General features: G+C 41.8%; 1 protein-coding gene across 1 annotated transcript in view; it reads right to left on the bottom strand.

Annotated features, from left to right (window-relative positions):
* STK3 (serine/threonine kinase 3) overlaps positions 1–24,452 on the bottom strand; it is a 298,009-nt gene that overhangs the window by 212,279 nt on the left and 61,278 nt on the right. The window contains exons 5-6 of the mRNA XM_054019296.1: positions 17,772–17,936; positions 15,010–15,177 (exon numbers count right to left, since the gene is read on the bottom strand). Coding sequence (XP_053875271.1) covers positions 15,010–15,177; positions 17,772–17,936 — 333 coding nt within the window. The remainder of the gene's footprint in view (positions 1–15,009; positions 15,178–17,771; positions 17,937–24,452) is intronic.

The raw sequence follows: 24,452 nt of genomic DNA, 5'->3' as shown, positions 1-24,452 counted from the left end.
CCACACATATCCCTGGGGATCCTCCGTTCTAGGAAGAAACCCTATGGTCTTTTCTGTGGGGAAGAGGGAACCCTGATCCCTGATGGAGCAGTATGGAGAGATCTCTACAAGGAGATCCTTGCAGACATTTCCTCCCCAAAGTCCCCCTTCTTATAGGCTTTGCCATGGGACAGGATGATGTTCCTTTCTATCTTGGTCTGTGAACAGTGCTGCACAAGGTAACTCCCGTTTGTGCATGAATCTAGGAGATCAAGGTTTATTTTCTTTTAAACACTAGAGACTGGGTTCTGGTATGCTGTAGACTAGAACTCCATTATTACATGACAGATTCATTGCACATTACTGAATTTGTTAAAGTGGGAGACAGTAAATGAACACACAAAATTAAAAAGTAAGTTGTGTATCACAGAGTGCACTTTATTTATTATGAAAACTCCTGATTGTAGTTGTTTTAATTACCTGACGGCACTTCATAATAAACTATTAATTTACTGTAGTATTTTTTGGTAAAATAATTAATTCTGAGTAGTAGATGACTTCACTACAAGCCTGTGTCAGATGTGCTGAGAAGTGGGAAGAAACTGCGTTATCCTGGACAAATTATAAAGGGTCAGATTATGCCTTGCAGGCACCTGCCTGTGCAGGGAGAAGAGAGCACAGTGACTCAAAAGAACACAGTGGCTGTAAGTGTGCTTGGGTCTTCCATAGGGTACAGCAACAAAGGAGAAAGGCTCCTGCATCTTCCTCCCACCACAATGAATACCTACACAAAGGCCAGGCACAATCTGGCGCAAGAGTGGATTGTCAAGGTTCTAATCTTTGGGGAGATTCATGAAAATCTGAAAAAAAACCTGTTACTAACCTCCATAACTGGTGTCCTTCGAGATGTGTTGCTCATGTCCATTCTAATGTAGGTGTGTGCTTGCCCCAAGCACTGCTGCCAGAAAGTTTTTCTCTCAGTGGTATCCACCAGATCGTCTCTGGTGTCCCCTGGAGTAATGCATATAAAGAGCCCTGCCAATCTATCGCCCCATCAGTTCCTTCTTGCTGGCTAACTCCAACAGAGGGGCAGAGGCAGGGAGTTTTGGGTTGGACATGAGCAACACATCTTGAAGAACAAGTTACGGAAGATTAGTAACCGTTTTTTCTTCTTTGAGTGCTTGCTCATGTCCATTGCAATGTAGGGGAATCCCAAGCAGTTTTACAGGTGGAGGTTTCGTAGTTCATTGGCATGCTGACTATAATACTGCTCAGACAAAACCCACATTGTCTCTAGCCTGCTGGGTGACGGCATAATGAGATGCAAAGACGCAGACTGACGACCACGTTGCCACTCTGCAGATGGCCTACTTAGGAACTTGAACTACGAATGCCACCGAAGATGCTTGAGCCCTGGAAGAATGCGCCGCTAGGGCAGGAGGAGCGGGGACTTTTGCCAGGTCATAACATGTATGGATACAGGAAGTGATATACGAGGAGATACTCTGGGCCGAGACTGAAAGGCCTTTCATCCTGTCTGCAATGGCGACAAAAAGCTGTGTACATTTTCTAAATGACTTAGTCCTTTCTATACAGAAGGCTAGTGCACATCTAACATCCAGTGAGTGGAGTCTGTTCCTCTTTGTTGGTATGTGGCTTTGGATAGAAGACTGGAAGGAAGATATGTTGGTTACTATGGAATTGTGAGACCACCTTTGGAAGGAAGTCTGCATGTGGCCTCAATTGAACCTTGTCCTTGAAGACGACCGTATAAGATGGCTCCGACATAAGGGCTCGGATTTCTGAGACCCTTCAGGTAGAAGTAATGACCACCAGTAATGGCCACTACCTTTCAGGATAAGAAGAGCAGAAAGCATGTTGCCAGCAGTTCAAATTGAGGTCCTGTCAGCCATGCTAACACCAGGTTGAGGTCCCATAGCGGGAGAGACTGTCATACCTGGAGGTATAATCTCTCCAGGACTTTGAGGAAACGACCACAGATAGAGTTTGAGAAAACAGAACAGCCAGACTAAACAAGCCCAATTTTTTCAATCTTCCTTGAGTGGACCACGCGGAATTCCCACAAGTGGAGAGCTTCCTGGCACAGGAGAGAGAGGAGCATGCCCCAGCCTGCCTGTTTATATAAAACTTCACAGTCATGTTGTCTGTGAGGACTAACACATACTTGCCTCCAAGTGGGTTTGGAACACCTGAAGGCTAGGCAAACTGCCCTGAGCTTCCTGACACTGATGTGTAACAGGAGCTTCTCTGGAGACCAGAAGCCCTGAATTCTGAGGAGCCCTAAATGAGCTCCCCAGCCCATCGCCAAAGCATCTGGGATGAGAGACATTGACGGATGGGATCTCGAGAACAGGACTCCAGCACACACTGCCGGTGAATCCAGCCACCAAAGAAAGGAAGCGATCATTGATGTGGGAAGTGTGACTACGGTGTCCTAGTGATGTCAGCCTGGTGCATATACCGAAGTCAGCCAAGCCTGAAGAGGTCAGACATCTTCAGGCTTGGCTGGCATCGGTATATGCACCAGGCTGACATGTTCCACCATGTAAGTGCATGATGACATATGGCCCAGGAGGTTTAGGCTGTTCCTCACCATGGTGATGGGGTGGTTCCTGAGGCTTTCTATGCGTGCCCTATCACTTGGAACTGGGATTCCAGAAGGAAGGCTCTGGCTTGGACTGAGTCAAGGATCGCCCCGATAAATTCTATCCTTTGAACTAGGGAGAGGATAGACTTAAAATCATAGAAGATTAGGGTTGGAAGAGACCTCAGGGGTCATCTAGTCCAACACTCTGCTCAAAGCAGGACCACCCCCCACTAAATCATCTCAGCCAGGGTTTTGTCAATCTGGGCCTTAAAAACCTCTAAGGCTGGAGAGTCCACCACCTCCCTAGATAACCCATTCCAGTGCTTCACCACCCTCCTAGTGAAATAGTTTTTCCTAATATCAACTTAGACCTCTCCCACTGTAACTTGAGACTATTGCTCCTTGTTCTGTCATCTGCCACCACTGAAAACAGCCTAGCTCCATCCCAATACTTCTGGGTATATATTAACAGGCTCAAGTCCTGGAAAGTTGACTGTATTAACTTTACATTTGTCTCTACCTAGGCCTTGATCTGACCTCTAATCAGCCAGTTGATGAGGTAAGGTAGACCTGAACCCCTTGTTTCCTCAGTAAGGCTGTGACAATTGCCATGCACTTCATGAACACCCAAGAGGCCGCTGACAGGCCGAACAGGAGCACAGCAAACTGGTAGTGTGCATGGTTCACAATGAATCTGAGGAACCTTCTGTGTCCCTGAAAGACTGCAACATGAAAATAAGTGTCCTTCAAACTGAAGGTGGCATACCAGTCCCCTGGATCCCGGAGGAGATGATGGAGGCCAAGGAAGACCATGTGACACTTCAGTTTCTTCATGACTTTTTTGAGCTTCTGCAGGTCCAGAATTGGTCTGAAACTGCTGTTGGCCTTCAGGATTAGGAAATAATGGGAGTAGAACCCCCAGCACCATAGCTCTCATGGAACCTCCTCCACAGCTCCCTCCTGCACCTCTTAAATAAGAAGTTGCTCATGAGAAGGGTCCCTGAAGAGGGACAGGGAGGAAGGGTGGGAAGGGGAGAAACAACTGAACTGAAGAGTGTATCCCAGTGCTAGCATGAGTAGCGCCCACCAGTCCCAGGCAATGCAGGTCCATGCCCAATAGAAGTGGGATAAACCATACACAAAAGCTAGGGAATCTGGATTCATGCTTCAGCCTCATAAGTTGCCCCCCAAAGCGTCACATCATAAGGCCTTCTTGGACCTTGCCGAGTGTCTGGGGAGGTCTTAGAGTGGCCCGGTGTGGACTGCACTCTACTAGAGTCTCTGTGACCTCAGGGGCGAGGATTGACCTCTGTCCACCTTCCTCTGCTTCTTTTTCGGCACCGGTGACAGAGAACGGTGTCAAGAGTCCTTGGCTGGAGCAGTCTTCTTCAGCCCTGGAGATGATGGACGATGCTGAGGCTCCCAAGAGGTAGAAACAACATCCCTTCTCGGTGCTGGAGATGGAGATCAGTGCTAAGTCCTAATAGTCACCAGGGCACTCCTGACAGAAGCTGAAGTACTCGGTGCCAAGTCCAAGTGACTCAGCTCTGAGGGAGGATGGAGAGCTGCCTCCATGAAGATAAACGTAAGTCTTGCATCTCTGTCTTTTTTGGTGCAGGGCCTGAAGTCCTTGCAGGTCTTGCAGTGCTCCCACATGTGAGCTTCCTCCAGGCACTTAAGGCAGCTGGAATGGGTGCTTCTTACCAGCATAGGCTTAAACCCTGGAGAACAAGGCATACCCCAGTGCTGGGCAGAGACTAACCCTGCAACATGAGATTCCTTACCTAACTGTTCTAACAAACAACTATAATAACTGTAACTATATACAACAAGTTGGAAACAAAGTCCACTGAGGAGTTCTTGCAAACACAAGGACAAAGTAATTCTAGCGACCATCAAAGGTGGTAAGAAGGAACTGAAGGGGGGGTGACAGGTCAGCCGGGCCCTTTATACTGGCACCATATGCGTGTGACTCCAGGGGGCACCAGAGCCGACCTGACAGATACCATTTAGGAATAAACTTTCCGCCAGCAGTTCTCAAGGCAAGTACACACCTACATTGGAATGGACATGAGCAAGCACTCAAAGAAGACTAAAGTCTTTCCCAGACCTGAAGAAGAGCTCTGAGGCTTGAAAGCTTGTTTCTCTCACCAACAGAAATTAGTTCAATAAAAGTGATTACCTCACCCTTGTCTCTCTGTGTATCAGAATCAGACTGGAAATGCCCATGAGTCACAAGCACTTTTTTAGGATGAGGGAGGGATTACAATTTGTTGTAAAAGCCCTTTGTTCTTCCTATTTAGTTTTAATCCACCTCTGGATACACATGAGATAAAGTATAAACAAGTGAAGTTGTCAAATATTTATATCTGACTTATTTTCATTATATAAATATGGCATTCATTGCAAAAACAGGTAACATTTATCTTAAATGTTTCTTTAAACTTAGAAACATTTATCCTTAACATTTTGCACCCTAAAGAGTATCGCATCTAGCTACCACAATGACTGAACTCCTAATATATTAATAATGTTGACATAAAGAAGCAATTGATTGACCACAGAAAGTAATACACTTACTAGCAAGCACTGTGGGTGGCACCAATGGGCCAGGATTTCTCACCTGTGTCTGGATATTCAAATTTTGGCAATATGACGTCTATCTAACCAGGTGTATGCAAATATCTGATGTAGTCATACACATCAAGTATTTGCTTACGTAGATTACATATGTGCAGCTATGTATGCCTAATTTTCAAAAATTTGCCTGAAATCTATCTTCTCTGTGGTCTATTTCAGAAGCTTTCAAGAAAGGGGTAAAATTATGAATTAGGGTCCTGGATCTTTACTATACACCAGTATCACACCACCACACCAGAAGCGGCTTTCTATAATAACTAGGTAGCAAGCAGCTCAAGTAGAGAGGTCCTCTGCTTAAATTCTGTATGCATAGTTCTCTGTTCAAGGTTAAGAAAACCATGTTTGTGTATTCTGGCAAGAGAAATACATTTTAAATGAAAAAGCATTTGGCATGATGTGTTTTTAAAATATTGTACTGCTAGAAGGAAGTATCTAACAATCTGTTCATTATTTATTGTATGGGGGGGGTTATACGGATAATTATTCGAGTTTTGGAAAGATCTCTCAGTTGGATAGGCTGCTTGCTGATGCAAAGTAACAGCATATTTAAATTAAAATGTAAAGCTTGCTTTATTAAGGTCTCTTAAGAAAACATCACACTTCCTTAAAGTTTAGCTCTCAGAAAAACAGTGGGGGAAAAAATGTAGCAAAAAATACAATTCTTAGCTCAATGTTGATATTAATGCCCCGTTTGTCCAACTGCCATTTGAACCACAAACAGCACTACTGTCTCTGAGGAAAAGCACTACATATCCAATTACCAGATGAAGTGGCATTTCTCATGGTGATTTATGTGGGAGGCAACTTCTTGGACTACAGAAAGAATCAATTTATACTCACAATATATGTTCTCTCTTTAAAATAAATATTGTTCTGGTATTAATTGTGCTCATGTTTGTCTTGAATACGTTAATCACTAATTTGAAATTCTAACCATGAATAGGGCCACTAAGAATATGTATTATGGAGCAAGCCCTGCCCTCAGCTTCTCACAAATGGAGGGCCACCTGGCAGTGGAATCTAGGCAGTTATTCTCTGCTAAGTAGGCAGTCCTCAGGGGGCTGTGCAGAGGGTGCATACTACCTGCAGAGTATAGAGCTCTGTAGTCCTCGCGGTCCCTGCATAACACAGTCCAGCAGAAAGGTGGGGCAGTTCGCCCACACAATTCCTCTAGCCCTTACCTATATGGGACACTACAACCCTGGAGACTCCTACAATCATTACGCTCTGTTGCTCATCCATTCTTCTCCCCTCACCCTGACATCTTCCTTACACTCAGCAAAAATTCCTGCTCCTAATTAGATATGAACATGACACAACAAAACAAAACAGTTAAGCATTACTGGACTACCTAATGTACTAACAGTACTCCTAGGGGAATTCTACACCAAAAAATTAAAAATTCTGTGCACAATGTTTTAAAATTCTGCATATTTTATTTGTCAAAATAACACAATATAATCACTCTGGTTTCAATTATTTCTGTAATTTATTTAAACTACAATACAATGGATGAAGAATAGGAGTGGGGAGCACTGGAGGAAATCCCCAAATGTCCTTGCCTAATGTTAATGTAGCTAGGTTTGACCCTGTCTTTCTAGTTATTAGTCAACAAATACATGCAGCCATATGCTCAATGTTACATCATAGGCAACTGAGGAGCAAGTGAGAGCTGCGGAATCAAACTCACCATTTATATTGGCTACTGAACATCTCCAGGAAGGTCAGTAGCAAACAGTTCATGGAGCATATTTTGATAGCATATTTGATGCATTCTATATGCATCCGAAGAAGTGGGCTGTAGTCCACGAAAGCTTATGCTCTAATAAATTTGTTAGTCTCTAAGGTGCCACAAGTACTCCTGTTCTTCTTTTTGCGGATACAGACTAACACGGCTGTTACTCTGAAACTTGTTATTTTGATAGGGTATTTTTTCAGTCCAAAAATTTAGACCCGTTCTACTCATTAAAGCATCATAAGCTTTTATAAAGACATACTGTCCATTATACCACTCTGGCAATGTAAAGGAGCCTTAAAACTTTTACACCTGATTTATACTCCTGGGGGAATTCACAAAGACAAAGAGAACAATTTACTAAGCAGGCAGGCTGCTACATTCTGCTCTGACTGAGAGGACAGAGCCTGCTCCATGCCTACCTCCTCAGAAACACCCTGAAGCCCTGCCCCTCCATGCAGAGTGTGCTGCAATAGCGAATGAGAGGGACAGAGTGTCTCTCTCTCTCTCTCTCACACACACACACACACATACCTGCCCACCCCTCCTCCAGGCAATGATTTGTGTCTCTACCAGCTGCTCTGGGCGCCCAAACCAACCTGCTTGCGTTGCCAGGGAGGGGTGCATGAACACTCTTGTGCTTCCCTTTGCTTCCCCGTCAGAAGTCATTTTTCTGCAGGGAAGCAAAAGGATTCTTTGGGGGACATGAATTCTGTGCACACGCAGTGACGCTAAATTCCCCAGGAGTATAACATGGCCCTCATCCCCATGGTATCTGAGCACATCACCATCTTGAATGCATTTATCTTCAATACCGCTGTAAAATGGGTATTATCCCCATTTTCACAGATAGAGAATTGAGGTGCAGAAAGGCTAAGTGACCTGCCCAAGTTCACATAGAAAGTCTGTGGTGGAGCATGGAATTGAACCCAGGTCTCCCCAGTCCTAGGCCAGTGTCTTTAATCCTGGACCATCCTTCCTCTCTGTACCTTAGTTCTTTCCCAGAAAACCAGAGTACCCTATACCAATGGTTCTCAACCAGGGCCTGGGGGGCCACGAGCAGGTTTCAGGGGGGCCAATGTTAGACTTGCTGGGCCCCGGGGAAGAAAGCAGAAGCCCCACCACATGAGGCTGAACTCCGGGGCCCTGACCCCATCACCAGGGGCTGAAGTCAAACTAAGCTTTGCAAGGACCCCTGTGGCATGGGGGCCCAGGCAATTACCTAGCTTGCTACCCCCTAACCCGGCCCTGGCTTTTATATGCAGAAAACGAATTGTGGTGGCACAGGTGGGCCGTGGAGTTTTTATAGCCTATGGGGGGGGGGGGGTTGCCTCAGAAAGAAAAAGGTTAAGAACGCCTGCTATATACAATCTATCAAAATTTATTAAGGGTTTGAACATGTGTGGCATAAGAAACAGATATTAAGGCAGTTCATGCCCTAGAGCACTTACAAGATGCACTAAGATCCAGAGGATGGAGAAATGTATTCCTTAATCCTATGTTCATTTTAAAAAAAATGTATTCCCAGATCTATTTTTCTTTTATCTGGCTATGTGCACACATATATGCCAGAGGTGGCCAAACTGTGGCTCGCAAGCCACATGCGTCTTTTACTGTTAAAGTGTGACTTCTGGAGCCCCCCATGCCCCTCCCTCTATTCGCCACATACCAGATTTACTTATTTGAAACAATGCTAACACAATAAGACAAATCACTTAAAGTATACACAAGATTTAGTTTTAAGGGAGCTACTATTGTAGTCTCTTTCCTACTCTGGGAGTGGCCCTGGACAAGAGGCCCCAGGCAGGTGTGGGGATACTCACGAGTCCCCAGCTGGCTGCTGTGCAGTTGAAGTTCGTCCCGGTTGATGAGAGGGTCGCCTCAATGAGACTTTGAGTCTCAGAGAGGAAAACCCTGATTGTTGTTTGTGCCAATGCGCCTAACAGCAGTTCAGAGTACACGGCCTGAAGGCAGCTGGTGCCTGTCATGGTGGAAACCCTAGGTGAGGGGAGCTGTCAAAGCAAAGAAGGATGCCTTCCAAGAAATGCTCACAAACCGGACTCCTGATATGGCGGAGAGGTACCCGCTGGCTAAGAGGGCTGTGGCTGTCATGGTCATTGAAGCAAAAGCCCAAGCTTGGGAGAAGTTTGGAAAGACCATAGAGAATGAGTACTGGATGACCTCAAAGGTGTTCTGGCAAACCATTCATCGCCTTAGGAGGGGTTGGTGGGACGTTGCCCAAGCTGTTCTCAGCATGGGTGGTGAAATGCTGACCTTGACTGAGGAGATTGTTGAGAGGTGGAAGGAGCACTCTGAGGAACTTCTCAACCCAGTGGCCATGCCCTCCCTTCAAGAGGCAGTGCTGGAAACCTCCAGTGAGATCAGACCTATTTCTGTTGTTGAGGTCACTACAGTGTTAAAGTGCCTCCGTAGTGGTAAGGTAGCAGGGATGGATGAGATTCATCTGGAGATGTTGAAATCATGGGACAACGTTGGGGTGTTGTGGTTAATATGCCTCTTCACTGACACGTGGAAGGCTGGCGCAGTACCTCTGGAATAGCAAACCAGGGTAATGGTCCCAATCTTTAAGAAAGGAGACCAGAAGGTGTGCTCCAACTATAGAGGGATCACATTCCTCAGACTCCCTGGCAAAACCTATGCCAGGGTGATAAAGAGGAGGTTACTCCTGAACCTCAGATTCAGGAGGAACAATGCAGATTCTGTCCCGGCCATGGAACAACAGACTAGCTCTTTACTCTCTCACAGATATTCAAGGCATCGTGGGACTTTGCTAATCCAGTCTACCTTTGTTTTGGAGAAGGCATATGACCACATTCCCTGAGGTGTGGAAAGTGCCATGGGAGTATGAGATACCAGTGTCGCTTTTTCATGCTATCCAGTCCCTCTATACTCAGAGTGATAGTTGTGTTTGTATTCTTGGCATTAAGTCAAGTTAGTTCAAAGTGGGTGTTGGAGTCCACCAAGGGTGCGTCTTGTCCCCACTTCTATTCATGATTTTCATGGACAGAATATCGAGCTGAATGTTTCACTGCTGAGTGTGAAGTGGTTGGGATGAGAATCAGCACCTCCAAATTGGAGGTCATGGTCCTCTCCCGGAAGAAAGTGGACTGTTCTCTCCAGGTGAAGGGGGAGCAACTGCCCTCAGTGGAAGAGTTCAGGTATCTAGGGGTCTTGTTCACGAGTGATGGTAAGCAGGAGCGTGACATTGACTGGCGAATTGGTGCGGTGACAGCAGTGATGTGGGCACTGTACTGATCCATTGTTTTGAAGAGGGAGCTGAGTTCTCAGACAAAGTTCTCAGTTTACAGGTCAATCTACATCCCCATCCTCACCTATGGTCATGAACTTTGGATAATGACCAAAAGGATGAGATCACGGGTACAAGTGGCAGATATGAGGTTTCTCTGCAGGGTGGCTGGGCTTACTCTCCAAGAGAGGGTGAGGGGCTTAGCTATTCAGGAGAGCCTAAGACTAGAGCCACTACTCCTCCAGATCGAGAGGAGCCAGCTAAGGTGGTTTGGGCACCTGATAAGGATGCCCCCTGGGAGGCTTCCCTTGGAACTCCACTGGGCATGTCCTACAGACAGGAGGCCCTAAGGGCATGCTGGAAGGATTATCTCTCCTGGCTGGCCTTGGAATGCTGGGAAATCCCTCAGGAGGAGCTGGAACCTGTTGTGGAGGAAAGGGAGTTCAGGTCCTCCCTATTCTCCATGCTGCCACCGCGACCCTCACCAGAAAAAGCTGAATAAAGGAAACGAAGATGAAGAAGGGAGCTACATTCCATAGCATCTGCAATATAAGTATTAAATAATATTCATCGTCATCATCCTGAAAAGCCCTACTTATTCAGTCTCATCAAGCCACACTGCCATCCTCTTGGAAATAGAAAAAAAAAAGAATAAATTAAGTATGAACTTATAATCAAAATTAATTTCGACAATGATCTTTAAAGGGCAACTTTATAATCTTATTTCTTAATGTATATTGTTGTTACGTAACTGTGTTTATCAAAATGCACACAGCACATGTTTCAGGTACAAATATTAGGTAGCTTCTACCCCAAGACAGAAGAGACCTTAAATTACAATCTATTCTTGCATTCCTTCTCCTAGAGATAGGAACCATGCCTTACCTAGTTTATACATTGATTAGCACATTGTGGGCACTACCGTAAACAAATAATAAAAGATGGTTATAAATTCCTATAGTCTGTGTAAAGAAGGCCTTCATAACTATCTTCTAGGAATTAAAACCAAATCGCAAAAGAAAAAACTGCAAAATGCTTTATTGAAACTGACAGAACTATTCCACCTGTTGGAGACAGGAAATGAACTAGATTATTCAATTAGAATTATTCATATAATAAGAGTGATGGGATCAGCAAAAGTGGATTTTTCAGTCTTTTGGTATATATTTACAGGAGATTTTAATTTAGAGAAAACTATTTCCCCATTGTTTGGGACAGAGGTCTTCTTTAGCGAATAGTGCCTAAAGCCATACTTACCCAGTTTATCTGGCACTAATTCCCACTGCAGTCCATACTTATAATGCCATAGATTCACAGATTCCAAGGCCAGAAAGGACTACAGTATTGTGATCTCATGACTTTATACAGCTATAAGGGAGGTGGGAGTGGCACTCTTGCAGGAGAGAAAGAATAAATATCTAGATTGTGGACTGACCAGTTCTCAGGGAGGAACCCTAGGAACAGTCAAACTTGGAGAGGTATAAATGAACTTTATGATATTTTGTTGCAGATTTGTTTGTTAACAAAGCCAAACACCAGGAAGGGAATGAATTTGGACTGTAAATAGCATGTGGACTATGTATGTAGAGCAGGTTGGGAAAGATTCCATTTCAAAGTTTAATACAATTTACTTTCTTTGCTTGTTAAAGAAGATTCTGTAAGCAAGGATTTTGGAGGGCACACCTTGATAACCAGAAAGGCAAATATTGCTAGAGTATTACAGAAGCTTCCAATTACCAAACTGGTAATTTGAATTTTCACTGATGACAGGGTCTAGACTAGAGCTAGTATAACAAAAAAGAATATGGTCAGTGCCAACCTTTTGTTTGCATTACAAAAGAAGAAGATGGTAGAAATGAATGGAAATAATAAAGGTAGCTGTTGATTAGGGAGGAAAAGAGTGACTAAAGTAGCTGATGGTTTCATTTAAATACAGATAGTAACAGGATGCAAACAAATATGACGGTATCCATACCACAAATATCACTCACTGCTATTTCTAGGGGCTGTCTTTCCATGTTCTAGAGTAGTCCTGATGCCCACAAGATTTCTCCCTTTTAAGACGTCCTTCGTCAAAGAGGTGGTATTCTGAAGAACAGATGTTGCTTTCTGATGTACACCGCTACCTCGATATAACGCAACCCGATATAACAAGAATTTGGATATAACGCAGTAAAGCAGTGCTCCGGGGGGGCGGGGCTGCGCACTCCGGTGGATCAAAGCAAGTTCAGTATAACGTGGTTTCACCTATAACGCGGTAAGATTTTTTGGCTCCCGTGGACAGCGATATATCGAGGTAGAGGTGTATGTCTTTATTTAATGCTACCAGCAGCATGAATGAAGTTATACACTAGATGGATGAGGCAACGCAGGCCACTTACATGTATGAAAAAAGTGCTACTATTAGACTATTGGGTTGGCTTATGGTCATGGCCTTTCCAGCATAAGCCAAACATGGTGGTCCCAGGCGGTAACAGCCTCAGATCTACAACACAACCAGATGAAATGGCACTCATCACCTTTATGTAGTCACAAATACTTAACCACAAGTTTAAATACTTTACAAGAAGAAATCATTGCTATTCTTCAACCTGAAATGCCTTTTTCCTCCCTTCTCATCCTTCCCAAACTGAAACTTAGTACAATTCTTTGGAGTAGCTAGAGTGTGGTTAAATGGAGGAAGCGATGCTTGTTTGCATGGAATCTGCTATTTCCTCCCTGCCAAAACACTTGTTTAAAAAAGTCATGTAATATTTCTATTAAACTGTAAATGCAGTCGACAAGGAAATGGCCTACCGGCAGTGTATTACCTTTGTGGCAATGCCAACCGGCCTACAGCAAAATAGCGCATATAACATGCATTCCCAAGTAACAAAATTGTACTTTACATAAATACCACAGAACTCAAGCAAGATCCAGAAAAAGCAATGAAAATTTGCCCAAGCTTTCATGCTTGCCTATATCAATTGTATGTCATAACTAAAACAAAATAGAAAAGCATCTACATATGTCCAAGGATCCTGTGAAGTTAGATCATATAACTCTGGGAAAACTATTGCAACTTAAATCTGTGTATTTCTTGTTAACCACTGTAACAGCTCACTAATAAAAATTAAGAAAACCTGTGGGTATCAAATATACAAAAGAGTACTAACAGCATACAAGTCCTTAAAGACCATAACACAATTTATTAACAAGAACATGTGTTCTGTGTAATCCAGAATTGTTATGTTAAATTACTTTGGCCTTTGATATCATTCATTTGATTACAAGAATTAAAAAGACTCACAAACTTTCAAATTCAAACAGTGACCTTTGGTTTATAAGCAGCTATTGTCATACTGATAAAATCCTCTCTGATAATTTAGTCCTTACCTTTCATTACCTAGTGCAACTACATGCAATTATGTTAAAGTGATCCCAGATGTAATGAAGATGATTTCATTAATGTTTCCGAGTACAACTAAAAAACCCCAATACAATCAACTATAATTAATCTGTAATCAATACAGTTCTTCAGAACAGTTTAAAATGTTAAATCTTCATTAATTAAGCCACTCATTAAAAAAGAGCGAGCTTGAATGATATGTCTTGTTCGTCTCAATTTGAATTATTTCTAGTCATTCTTTAATTTCAAAATAGCCAAGAACAATGGCTTTGCCAAAAGTTTTATTAGGTGTTTCTTTAAATGCTACAATGTTTCAAGACCACAAAACAGTAGTTTTGCTTTAACTACTCACTAACAAAACTTTTTGCAACCTTAGAGATCATTCCTGCTTTTTTTAAAAACCATAAATCTACTAAATACTTTTGAATGTATTCAAGTTAAAGTCACTGTGTGAAAACAGCACCTTTTTACTCAACCACTGTGGTTCCCTGTATTTATATTAAAATGCTGACTCATGAGATACTGACAAAAAAAGATTAAACAATATGATAAGCAAGTATGTGTGTCATGCTTAAATATTCCCAAACATACTGGGAAACATACTGCCTTTAACAGCATATAATGTCTTGTTAATCCAGAATGGGTTCTAATTATAAATGGCACATGAAAATAACTGTTTTTATTATAATCATACTTATTAGAAAGGCATAACTATTATTTATAGTGCATTTCAATAAACAAAAGTATATCCAACTGGTAGCAGTAAAGTCCCTGGATAACACCAGTCCATGAACTTCTCAAAAAGCAATATTTTTCAATTATCATCACTCTTAGATCATACATTCTATTTATTTATTTATTTTTAATCTAAGCTAATGCAGAAATACACTGCTAACTTACTTTATGTTTAGTAACACATAAAAACTGGTTTGGAATTATGAACACTGGCAATAACAACCAATGGGTCAAATCCTGAATTCCGTTCTTGGCTATTATTAATCAAAACACCCTTTGAAGGAAGGAAGGATGGTCACGTGGTTAGAACAGTGGACTGAACTCAGGAGATCTGGGTTCAACTTCAAACAGGCTTCTTTTGTTACCTTGGGGAAGTCACTTAATCTCTCTGTGCCTTAGTTATCTATCTGTAAAATGGAGATAACAGTACTTTCTTATAAGGGGATTGTGAAAATCAATTCAATGTTTGCAAGGTACGAACTGTAGTAACAGTACCTTTTAAGTATTGGGGAGATAGAAGTCAAGCAGTGAGTGAGACCTGATTAAGGATTCCAGGATTTTGCCCACATTTCTCTATGCCATAACTCTACAGCTAGCTGTGAAAACAACATACCATGGTCAATAACTCATTTTAAAAAAAATCACATTTTACTTACTCTCATTGGATGTATATCAGCATATGGAGGTTTTCCTTCGGCCATTTCTATTGAAGTGATACCAAGGGACCAAATATCTGCCACACAGTTATAACCAATCTCTTGTATTACCTCAGGAGCCATCCAAAATGGAGTACCTATAACAGTATTTCGTTTTGCCATTGTATCCTGTAATTACATCATTTGTGCAATTAAAATTTGGACATTTGTCTGCATAGATTCCTATTACATTTGTTTCATATTTAAGGTTAGAACTGAGATTCCATTGTAAGCACTACATCGCCCTCCCCAACCCCTTCTAAATCTACAAATAACAAATACCCTCAAAACTGGTAGATGTCTGTGACTGAGGAAGAGTTTTCCTTTCAAACCTGAAGTAAATAAAACAAGGGATTTCTTGATTTTTTGCTCTTAAAATAAAGAACTTCCCTGGAGTCCAATCAGTCTAAGGTTTTTTACCACTTTATTTTATTCCTCTTCTTCTTTCCAATTTTTTGCCACAAAGTTTACTGGACTCATGTCATCAACAGGACAAAGTCTAGTTGATTTAAACTCATTTTTAAACTATATCAGCATTTTTAAATAGTGATACCGGAATGGGGCTTCAGGAGCTGCCAAGCTAATGATAGCTCACCAGCAGCTTCAGAGACAGGCCTGGTTGCATAAGAAAAATCAAGTGTAAGGGTTGTTTGCTCTCCAAGTCTCCAACACAGAGCCCAGGAAGAAGGAAAGAGGGTGTATCTACCAAGACCAATGGATTTTAGGTGGGAAGGGACAAAACTATGGGCTACCCCACGCACCTCTGTTGATCACCTTACAGGCAGAATTAAGATAGTGTGGGTACCTTAATTGAATTTCCAAACTCTCAGATGTTTGAATTTCTTGAAAATCTAATCTTAACCCTACATTTCTAGGATTTTTATTTATGTGCATATTTACTTCTATAAAATAAGGATTGTTATTAGCTAGGATTGCTAACTACAATGTTCTTATAAAGGTTTTTACTCTTAAGTTATTGATATGTACTCCCAACTGCTTCATTTCTAAGATTTTTTTAGAGGGATCACTTCATGTATTTAGTTGAGTTCATAATGTTCAACAGACGCTGTTACAATGATAATGTAAAGTTATTCCTGTTATGTCACACACAAAAAATGCAAACATTTATGATCCTACTGCCATAACAAAGGATCAAGCTCTTTTGAAATGTAGCAGTGCCCATAAATCCATATGACTAATAAGTTAGCCAGCCACTTTTCCAGGTTTTGGAACACTTGCACCTTAATGGTGCCAGAAAAGGGTCAAATTGGATTAAATAGAAAGTGGTATTTTTCCAAGCTCTGCCCACATAAATCACCAGGATGAGATTGTGCTCACTGTAGGTGTGGAGATATTCAAAATATGATCACATGCTCTCTGAGCTCCCCTGGGCTCAATAAGCTTGGCTTCCCTTTCGTGGGTCTTCAATATGCACATGAGCTCTGCTAGTCTACCTAGGGAACTGGCTCAAAACCTTTTCAGACTACTATACCCCTTTCAGGACTCTGATTTGTCTTGTGTACCCCCAAGTTTCACCTCACTTAAAAACTACTTGATTACAAAAATCAGACAAAAAAAATCCAAAATGTCACAGCACACTATTACTGAAAAATTGCTTACTTTTTAATTTTGTTTGTATGAAATTTTAGTTTGTACTGATTTTGCTAGTGCTTTTTATGTAGCCTGTTGTAAAACTAGGCAAACATCTAGATTAATTAATTAATTAATGGAGATATCCCATCTCCTAGAACTGGAAGGGACCTTGAAGGTCATCAAGTCCAGCCCCCTGCCTTCACTAGCAGGACCAAGTACTGATTTTGCCCCAGATCCCTAAGTGGCCCCCTCAAGGATTGAACTCACAACCCTGGGTTTAGCAGGCCAATGCACAAACCACTGAGCTATCCCTCCCCTGGAAGACCTCTGTGTACCCCCAGGGGTACACATATCACCCTGGTTAAGAACCACTGACCTAGGGCATCAGTCAAGGGGGTGAAAACAGTGGTAACTTTCCCGAAGGCCACCTACTTGTGGCACCAAAATGAGAAGTCTCTCACAATAAGCTGTGCAGTACTGTGGTCCTCCCTCTTCTTTTTTACAGGAGCAATGAAATCATTAACAATGTTGACATTTAAATTATTGTTAATACCTCACTTTGAGAGCTGTTGTTCCAGGCTCTTTCCACATTCATATTGACATCTCTGCATCACTTACATGCAATTAATATATCTGAGATTTTCTTTGCAACCACAACAGCTAGGGACTCACTTTTTAAACTAAGTTGAACTTCTAAAGAACAAGACAGTAACTTCAGAGAGTTATGGTACGGCATATGGGCACATACAAGCTGTTCCCAAGCCCTGGTACCAGACTGACAATACTAAAGTATTCCATGTATTTTCAAGACAACTACACAGAAGCAGTACAGTCTTCCGAAGGTCTTGACTAGGCTATATAATTCAACCTGCTAAAATCAAATTAAAGGAATTAAAGTTGATGGTATTATGGGGTTTTTAATCAAGTTAAGTAAGCTCAATAAAGTTAGAGAGCAACAAAATAATCACCATGGGAAGAAAAGTGCTCTCTTTCCCACCATCACCAGTCACTCCTGGCCATGGAAAATGATGAAAGGAAATCATCCCCCATGCACTTTTTTTTTTTTTTAAATGAATGGTTACGAGCATTATAACAATCTAAAAAAGGTTCTGACCTTTTCATATACTTACTGTTAATTGGCCAGCCACTCCAAAATCAGCTAATTTTGCATGTCCTTCTGTGTTAAGGAGGATGTTTCCAGCCTTTATATCTCTGTGTATTTTTCTCATGAAGTGCAAATATTCAAGTCCTTTAAGTGTGGATTTAAGAATGGTTGCTATTTCATCTTCTGTTAGCTACAAGAAAACAAACATCTAACTACTTTTCTTCCTGGGTGTGTATGTATATGTGTGTATGTATATGTATGTGTGTGTGTATATATATATATATATATATATATATATATATATACACACGCACACACATACATATACATACACACACACAATAGTTATACATTTAAATAAACAATGTTACAGCATAAAAGAATAAAACACAGGTTCTGTAAACTGTTTTATAATTATTATTATTTATATAACACACATGAAGCATGCTAGATGCTTTACAGACATGAGGTAACACCAGGTCTAAGAGTTTACAATTTAAGGCTCTGATCCTGCAATTTGATCCACATAGCTGGATAGGAAGTAACCCTACTTCAAACATGAGCAGGAGTTCACCCATACAGATCACACTGCAAAATTGGGCCCTAAACATCACATAAGCAAAATAGGGGTTGAAATGTTGCCACAAGATTAGCTTAAAACTTTTTTGAATTTTTTTTGTTTTCTTTATTTTATACATATGAGAAAGAGAATTCTCTCTCCACTATATGGAGATATACCTATCTCATAGAACTGGAAGGAACCCTGAAAGGTCATTGAGTCCAGCCCCCTGCCTTCACTAGCAGAACCAAGTACTGATTTTTGCCCCAGATCCCTAAGTGGCCCCCTCAAGGACTGAACTCACAACCCTGGGTTTAGCAGGCCAACAGCTCAAACCACTGAGCTATCCCCCCCCAATCTAATAATTAGATTATTAACTCTTAGGCTTGGTCTACACTAAACCCCCAAATCGAACTAAGGTACGCAACTTCAGCTACGTGAATAACGTAGCTGAAGTCGACATACCTTAGTTCGAACTTACCGCCGTCCAGACGCGGCAGGCAGGCTCCCCCGTCGACTCCGCGTACTCCTCGCGGCGAGCAGGATTACCGGAGTCGACGGGGAGCACTTCTGAGTTCGATTTATTGCGTCCAGACTAGACGCGATAAATCGAACCCAGAAGTTCGATTGCCTGCCGCCGAACCAGCGCGGTAAGTATAGACAAGCCCTTAGAGACAGGTGCTGCCACAAAGAAAATGTCAGCAGTAGAGTTAATGCGGACTCTTACCAAGATTTTAGCACAAACAACCCCCCATTGTCCGCATGCTAAAAAAAAAAAAACCATTGTCCACATGCTAAAACCTTTAACCCAGATTTGGAGGTGCTTTGAGCCTGAGCTAGCAGACCAGCTGGGGGTAGGGGTTAGAATCTGGTCTCCGCTTAAACTCGGGCTGGAAAACACCCATTTTGCAGCGTGGATGTAGGCTAAATCACTCAAGAGCTGATAGTCCTCTAATGCTTTCCCACACTTCTCCCTGAAGAACAGACAAGTACTCCCACAATTGCCTGGGAAAGGATCAGAGCATCTCAGCACACAGAACCATGGGATATGACCCCAAACACAAATAAGCAAGTAAAGAAATAGTGAGGACACCATAATGTAGATATGACTTTGCATTGGGGACACTCACACCTGGACTAGACTACCCCAGGTGCTCAGACCTGGGTACTTATCACCCAGATTAACTATTCAGTGAATCACAAAAATCACAGAAATGTAGGCTGGAAGGGACTTCAAGAAATCATCAAATCCAGCCCCCTGCACTGAGGCAGGACTGAGTAAACCTAGATCATCCCTGATGGGTTTTTGTCCAACCTGCTGTTAAAAACCTCCAATGACAGGAACTCCACAGCACTCCTTGGAAGTCTATTCCAGTCTTAACTGTCCTTATAGTTAGAAAGATTTTCCTGATCTCCAACCTAAATCTCCCATTATTTCTTGTCCTACCTTCAGTGGACGTGGAGAACAATTGACTACAGTCCTCTTCATAACAGCTCTTAACATATTTGAAGACTGCTATCAGGTCCTGCCATCTTGTTCGCAAAATACTGAACATGCCCAGTTTTTTTTTGTTTTTGTTTTTTTGTTTGTTTGTTTGTTTTAAGCCTTTCCTCATAAGTCAAATTTTCTAAATCTTTTATCATATTGTTGCTCTCCTCTGGACTCTCTCACCAACTTGTCCACATCTTTCCTATTGAACACCATACTCCAGCTGAGACCCCCCCAAGGGTCAGTAGAGCACGACAATTACCTCTTCTGTTGTACATATAACAGTCCTATTAATACACCCCAGAATATTAGTCTTTTTTGCAAATGCATCACATTGTTGACTCACTTGCAGTTTGTGAGCCACTATAACCCAGATTCTTTTCAGCGGTACAACCTAGCCAGTTATTCTCCATTTTGTAGTTGTGCAGTTTTTCCTTCCTAAGCGGAAGACACTTCTTAACTCTGCATTTGTACGGCACATAACAGAATGTTACTCTGATCCGCATGAGAGCCTCTAAGTGCTACTTCAATATAAGTAATAAATTAACAATAATAAATTAAATGTTAGTTGAGGGTGCTAAGCACTTCGCAGGAGTGGCCCAGGATGAACTCTTCAACTCTAGGTACAGAGTAAAGGCCAAAAAAATCCTTTTCAACTCTGGGGTGTATTAATAGGAATGTTGTATGTACGACACAAGAGGTAATTGTCCCAGTATACTTGACATTGGGGAGGCCTCAGCTAGAGTACTGTGTTGAGTAGGAAAGATGTGGACAAGTTGGAGAGAGAATCCGGAGGAGAGCAACAAAAATAATAAATGGTTTAGAAAATGTGACCTGTGAGGAAAGGTTTAAGAAGTGGAAATTAAATTCTACTAAGGAAAATAGAAAGGAGCAAAAACTCTGGCAAGTGAAGTGTAAAAATATAATTAGGGAGGCCAAAAAAGAATTCGAAGATCAGCTAACCAAAGGCTCAAAACGAAGAGCAAAAAAAAAATAATAATAAGTACATCAGAAGCAGGAAGCGTGCTAAACAACCAGTGAGGCCACTGGATGATCGAGATGCTAAAGGAGCACTCTCCAAGGAAGATAAGGCCATTGCAGAGAAACTAAATGAATTCTTTGCATTGGTCTTCATGGCTGAGGATGTGAGGGAGATTCCCAAACTTGGGCCACTCTTTTTAGGTGACAAATCTGAGGAAGTGTCCCAGATTGAGGCATCATCAGAGGAGGTTTTGGAACAAACTGATAAACTAAACAGTAATAAGTCACCAGGACCAGATGGTATTCACCAAAGAGTTCTGAAGGAACTCAAATGAAAAACTGCAGAACTACTAACGAGTGTGTAACCTATCATTTAAATCAGCTTCTGTACCAGATGACTGGAGAATAGCTAATGTGATGCCAATTTTTTAAAAAGGCTCCAGAAGCGATCCAGCAATTACAGGCTGGTAAGCCTAGCTTCAGTTCCAGGCAAATAGGTTAAAACTGTAGTAAAGAACAGAATTATCAGACACCTAGATGAACACAATGTGTTGAGGAAGAGTCAACATGTTTTTGGTCAAAGGCTACAGGGGGGAGGGATAGCTCAGTGGTTTGAGCACTGGCCTGCTAAACCCAGGGTTGAGTGTTCAGTCCTTGAGGGGGGCCACTTAGGGATCTGGGGCAAAATCAGTACTTGGTCCTGCTGGTGAAGACAGGGGGCTGGATTCAATCACCTTTCAGGGTCCCTTCCAGTTCTAGGAGATAGGATATCTCCATTAATTTAATTTAATTTTTTTTTTTTTTTTTTTTTTGGGTAAAAGAAAATCATGCCTCACCAATCTACTAGACTTCTTTGAGGGGAGTCAACAAACATGTAGGCAAGGGTGATCTGGTGGATAGAGTGCACTTGGACTTTCAGAAAGTCTTTGACTAGGTCCCTCACCAAAGGCTTTTAAGCAAAGTAAGCTGTCCTGGGATAAGAAGGAAGGTCCTCACATGGATCAGTAACTGGTTAAAAAATTGGAAACAAAGGGTAGTAATAAATGGTCAGCTTTCACAGTGGAAAAAGGTAAATAGTGGTTTCCCCAGGGGTCTGTACCAGGACCAGTCCTATTCAACATATTCATAAATGATCTGGAAAAAGGGGTGAACAGTGAGGTGGCAACATTTGCAAATGATACAGAACTACTTAAGATAATTAAGTCAAAAGCAGACTGTGAAGAGTTACAAAGAGATCTCACAAAACTGGGTGACAGGGCAACAAAATGGCCAATAAAATTCAATGTTGATAAATGCAAAGTAATGCACATTGGAAAACATAATCCCAACTCTACATATAAAATGATGAGGTCTAAATTAGCTGTTACCACTCAAGAAATAGAGCTTGGAGTCATTGTGGATAGTTCTCTGAAAACATCCACTCAATGTGCAATGGCAGTCAAAAAAGCTAACAGAATGTTGGGAATCATTAGGAAAGGGATAGGTAAGAAAACAGAAAATATCATAGTGCCTCTCTATAAATCCATAGTAAGCCCCCACCTTGAATACCACATGCAGATCTGATCGTCCAATCTCAAAAAAGACATGGAATTGGAAAGGGTACAGAAAAAGACAACAAAAATGATTGGGGTATGGAACAGCTACCATATGAGGAAAGATTAATAAGACTGGGACTTTTCAGCTTGGAAAAGAAACGACTAAGGGGCGGGATATGACAGAGGTCTATACAATCATAACTAGTGTGGAGAAAGTAAATAAGGAAGTCTTATTTACTCCATCTCATAACACAAGAACTAAGGGATCACCAAATGAAATGAATAGGCAGCAGGTTTAAAACAAACAAAAGGAAGTATTTCTTCACACAATGCACAGTCAGCCTGTGGAACTCTTTGCCAGAGGTCATTATGAAGGCCAAGACTATAACAGGCTTAAAAAAAGAACTAGATAAATTCATGGAGGATAGGTCCATCAATGACCATGAGCCAGGATAGACAGGGATACAAAACCATGCTCTAAAGTGTCCCTTGCCTCCGTTTTCCAGAAGCTGGGAATAGGCAACATGGGATGGATCACTTGATGATTATCTGTTCTGTACATTCTCTCTGAAGCACCTGGCATTCGCCACTGTCGGAAAGCAGGATACTAGGTTAGATGGACCATTAGTCTGACCCAGTATGGCCATTCTTATGTTCTGATGTAACACTCTGTTAATTTTCGTTTTCAAAATACTCTGCTGAGATTATAGAGTACAAAAGACAGATTTTTCTCCGAAGGAAAAATTAATTACTGTGAAGAGGAAAAGGACAAAGGTCTATCTATGCATTCCTTAAATCCTACAAGTGAACTGGCCAGATGCTGGCCTTCCACAATTAAGGAATGAATTTCACCACAGACAATGAACATGATTGTCACACATGAATCCCCATTTTCCCCCCATTTTATAAGATGTTAAAATTGGTCAAAATTGCTGATCAATAAAGTTAAAGTGTCAAAACTGTTTCCAGTCCAACCCCCTTATTTTCATAAACTTTACTTTCCAAAACAGTTTTTTAAACAAAATCAATATGTTTCTGACTTTTACAAAAATAATCTAAATTTATAGTACAGTAATAACTAAAAAAAATGGCTACTTTTTATAGTTCAAATTTCCCATGTGCTTATTCCGCAGAACTGGTGCATAGACTAGTTTTGACAACATCTGGTGACAATATTTGATCACAAATTTTAAAAATGTTTAATTGCCAAGTGACTGACTGTGCCTTACCTATGCCAGCAGAGAGGACAGTTATCATCAGACCAGATGATGCACAGCAGAATAGATGCCAGTCTGTCACTTTCTCTTACCAGAAGGAAAATAAACTACCTTAGCTGTACAGTATAAGAGAGGCTATCAAGATCTCACGCCCTAAAGCACTAATGAACTAGCAGAGTCCTAAATTTGGATTGAGCTCAAGGGAATGCCATGTTTTCTTAATTTCTCAAACTCCCACATATGAAATTCCTGCAAAGTCTACAATTAGCAATATCAAGGCTGAGCTACTGCTCATTAGCACTTCCTAATGGCAGCATCTATCAGTTTCACACTGCTGACAGTACATAAGCCAGACAATGCTAATTAAGAGTTTCTGGGCAAGAGAAGAGAAAGAAAAAACAAAAATGGATAAAACAGATGAGTCTGTACACAGAGACAAAAAAAACCTACATACAGCATACTGGGGCAGAGAAAACCACCTAACCCCACCCTTCCCATTATTCTTACGGCTTGTCTACACAATGAGTTATTCGGGAACAGATATTCCTGAATAGCTACAGGTGTGAATATTCTGGAATAAGAGTGTCTTGTTCCTATTTAGTTTAAATCACTGGGGCTACATCTACACTACAGGGGGGGGTCGATTTAAGATACGCAAATTCAGCTATGCGAATAGCGTAGCTGAATTCGACGTATCGCAGCCGACTTACCCCGCTGTAGGGACGGCGGCAAAATCGACCTCTGCGGCTTCCCGTCGACGGCGCTTACTCCCACCTCCGCTGGTGGAGTAAGAGCGTTGATTCGGGGATCGATTGTCGCGTCCCGATGGGACACGATAAATCGATCCCCGAGAGGTCAATTTCTACCCACCGATTCAGGCGGGTAGTGTAGACCCAGCCTCAGTTAAACTAAACAGAAATAAGGC

The sequence above is a fragment of the Malaclemys terrapin genome, chromosome 2, assembly GCF_027887155.1.
Source record: "Malaclemys terrapin pileata isolate rMalTer1 chromosome 2, rMalTer1.hap1, whole genome shotgun sequence".
Lineage (NCBI taxonomy): Eukaryota > Metazoa > Chordata > Testudines > Emydidae > Malaclemys > Malaclemys terrapin.
This window is presented reverse-complemented; position numbering and strand designations above follow the sequence as displayed.